We start from the raw sequence: 3025 nt of genomic DNA on the forward strand, positions 1-3025 counted from the left end.
TACGTCAGATTAAATATTACTACCCAAGTTATCATAAAAATAATTAATAAATTAATTTCCTTTTTATATATGTATATAATATATATATATATATACACATACATTATCCATGGGTAATAATTCATACACATCCAACCTCCTATCCAAGTAGTCCATGTGACCCAATTTGTTGGCCCATTACTACTAACCATAACCATAAAAGAAAAATAAAATAAAATAATAAAAGAAAAGAAAATATTTAATTTACAATTAATCAAAACACCATTTAAGCACATAATCTAATTAAACAATTAACACATAGACAAATACAAATAATACATAGACACATAATCAAATAATCAAGTAATACCTAATTCAATTAAACACATAAGCAATTAGTCAGATAATTAATTAAATAATTAAAAAATACAATTAAAACAAATAAATAAATACCGAGACTATCCTTTTAAAATTAGGGGTATTACACAACAACCCTCCACAGCCTATAGCGCTTGATAGAGGCCAATTTGCAGAATTCCTTTAACATGAATTTGGCCTAACTTGAAGGGATGGAAGGAAACTTATAGAATGCCCTATCCAGAGTTCATTGATGAAGTTGAATTTTCAAGGAATTTCAAAATTCCAGAGTTTGTAACGTTCAATGGAGAGGGCGAACAGTCTACCTTGGAACATATCAGTCAGTTCATTATCCAATGTGGAGAAGCCGCAGCCAATCCATGGTTGAAAGTACGTTTGTTTCCAAACATACTGACTGGATATGTTTTCAGGTGGTATTCCAACTTGCCAGCCAACTCCATCCAAAGTTTGCAACAATTTGAGGATTCATTCCATACTCAGTTCTATAGAGCAGAGCCTGAAGTGTCCATAGCAGATCTTTCCAGACTTCATTAACTACCTGGAGAATCGGTGATGAGCTTCCTTTCCAGATTTAGGCGGGCCAAGTATAAATGTAATTTGTCTTTACTGCTAGAAAAATATGTGAAGATGGCTACGGCTTAGAATTTGAACTTCGTAAGAAGTTTGAAGGTGTACAATTTCATGACTTATTTAACTTGGCATGCAGAGTGGCTAAGTATGAAGAGCTCATTCATGAGGAGCAAGACTGGAAGAGCTCTTCCAAGGGCACCTACTATCGTGATCCTAATTGTGAAATGTACACCACTAAACTGATGGGGAGTTGGAAGTAATTGTAGCCGAGCTCAACATAAAGAAAGCCTATACTTGTGAGGCTTTAGCAAAACCAAAATCAGCCACGGCCAACTTGTAGGCCACCTCTGGTTCCAAGTGGAAGGGCGTAGACCCTTCCAGAAGTTACTCTTTTGACATCTCTAAAGCCGAGTAAATTTTTTATTTGCTCATGGTTGACAAGTAACTAATATTCACAGCAGGCCATAAGATGCCACGACATCTGAAATGACCGAGAAAGACTATTGCAAGTTTCACAATTCGTGGAGGCATTCCACTAACAATTATGTTATTTTCCGCAATATTGTGCAGAAGGCAATTGAATATGGCAGGTTGAAGTTTCTAGAAAAAATAGAAGTCATGGGTGTTGATGGAAATCCTTTTCCCAAGGTCGTTGCCACAAATGTTACTTCCTTTGCCTCGGAACACCCTAAGAAGAAGGTGGACTTGACATGTCCAGCGGCCAGTGGAAAGCTGGAAATTCCTAAGGCAACAGCATCCATGGAGAGAATAGTGGCTCAGTTAGAAAGGCAACTCCGAGAGGCTCAGATTGCTTTAATCCAGCAAGGTTGTTACCCCAAGTGTAAAATTCAGAATGAAGGCTGTTATAGAGATGTTCCAAAGGAGAAGTAAAATGAGAAGCTGTTCGATGATGACTGAGGCCAAAAAAGGAAGGTCCATGACCGGCTGACTTTCCAAAAGGTGGAAAACACAGTTATTGTAACTATTCCAGAGAAGGAAAGTCAGGTCCATACAGAAAGAAGGGTAGCAGAAAGGAGATCAGAATTTCTTCCAAGGAGTTTGGAAAGGAATAGAATTTCTTATCAGGCAAGGCCTCGTCCTAACAGAAAGTATGAAAGTAGTAGTTGGCAAGGTAGCGGCTCTGAAGGTAACATGCATTCTAGGCCAAAAATGGCCTCGGAAGTATGGGTCAGAAGGGGGAATGAGTGTCTTTGACCAAGAATAGTTAAGCCTACTACCTCGCAAAATAAGAGTTGGAAGAGGCTTGATCATCCCAAGTTCCCTATTCATGATGATTCCTATATAACCCGTACACAAAAGCGAAGGCAGCAAAGGAAGAGGGCTGATAGTAGGAAATTATGGAAAAAAGATCATGGTTGGTCCAACTAGCCAAAGAAGATGGCTAAACCATCAGACTTATCTGAACTTCCAACTAAAGGAGGAGTTAGAGATCTTGATAATTTCTTGGATTTGGTTTTAGAAGTAGGAAATTCTTTGACTGCAGACGTCCCTCCTACAAAAGATAGAACAAACTTGAAAATCGCCAACAGTTCTAGCAGCAGTAAGAAAATCTACTTTTAGGAGCCTTCCAAGTGAATTTACTTACAATATGGTAGTGGTTCTTCCCTTATTTTTTGAGCCACAGCCAAATAAGCCAACTTCAATGGAAGGTGATGTAGTAGATACAAGTCCTCCCATGGAAAGCCCTGGATAGTCTAGTTTTGAATCATAATGGAACCGAATAATGGTATCCATATAGAAGAAGTTTTCGAAGATGAAGCTGAGTATTTTCAGAAATTAAAGGGAGTTGTGATTGAAGAAAACAGCCCCACGAAACCAAAAAAGATCATTTTGGAAAAACCACCATATGGTATGACTCAGCAGCTCAAACCTTTATATATAAAGGTACTGGTGGAAGGGAGACCCTTGGCAAGAGTTCTGGTGGATAATGGTTCAGTATTGAATGTTGTTCCAGTTAGTGTTATGTGTATGCTTGGAAAGTCGCCTGTAGACATCATTCCAACTGATGTATCCATTAGTGGGTTCATGGGAGGAATAGTGAAGACACAAGGCATTCTACCATTGGAATTAACTGTGG

At 38.3% G+C, this 3025-nt stretch overlaps 1 protein-coding gene across 1 annotated transcript; it reads left to right on the forward strand.

The window, feature by feature from the left end:
* Window positions 1–1413: 1413 nt before the first annotated feature.
* On the forward strand, window positions 1414–1818 carry LOC132313990 (uncharacterized). The gene has a single exon (XM_059812917.1). The coding sequence runs from the start codon at window positions 1414–1416 to the stop codon at window positions 1816–1818; it is 405 nt and encodes a 134-aa protein (XP_059668900.1).
* The last annotated feature ends 1207 nt before the right edge of the window (window positions 1819–3025 follow it).

The sequence above is a fragment of the Cornus florida genome, unplaced genomic scaffold, assembly GCF_030987335.1.
Source record: "Cornus florida cultivar Cherokee Brave unplaced genomic scaffold, ASM3098733v1 CherokeeBrave_3.0.0_Hap2_Chr06, whole genome shotgun sequence".
NCBI lineage: Eukaryota > Viridiplantae > Streptophyta > Magnoliopsida > Cornales > Cornaceae > Cornus > Cornus florida.

Excerpts from the sequence above, each read along its gene's own strand:
- LOC132313990 (XM_059812917.1), top strand. The coding sequence starts at position 1,414 with ATGACCGAGAAAGACTATTGCAAGTTTCACAATTCGTGGAGGCATTCC.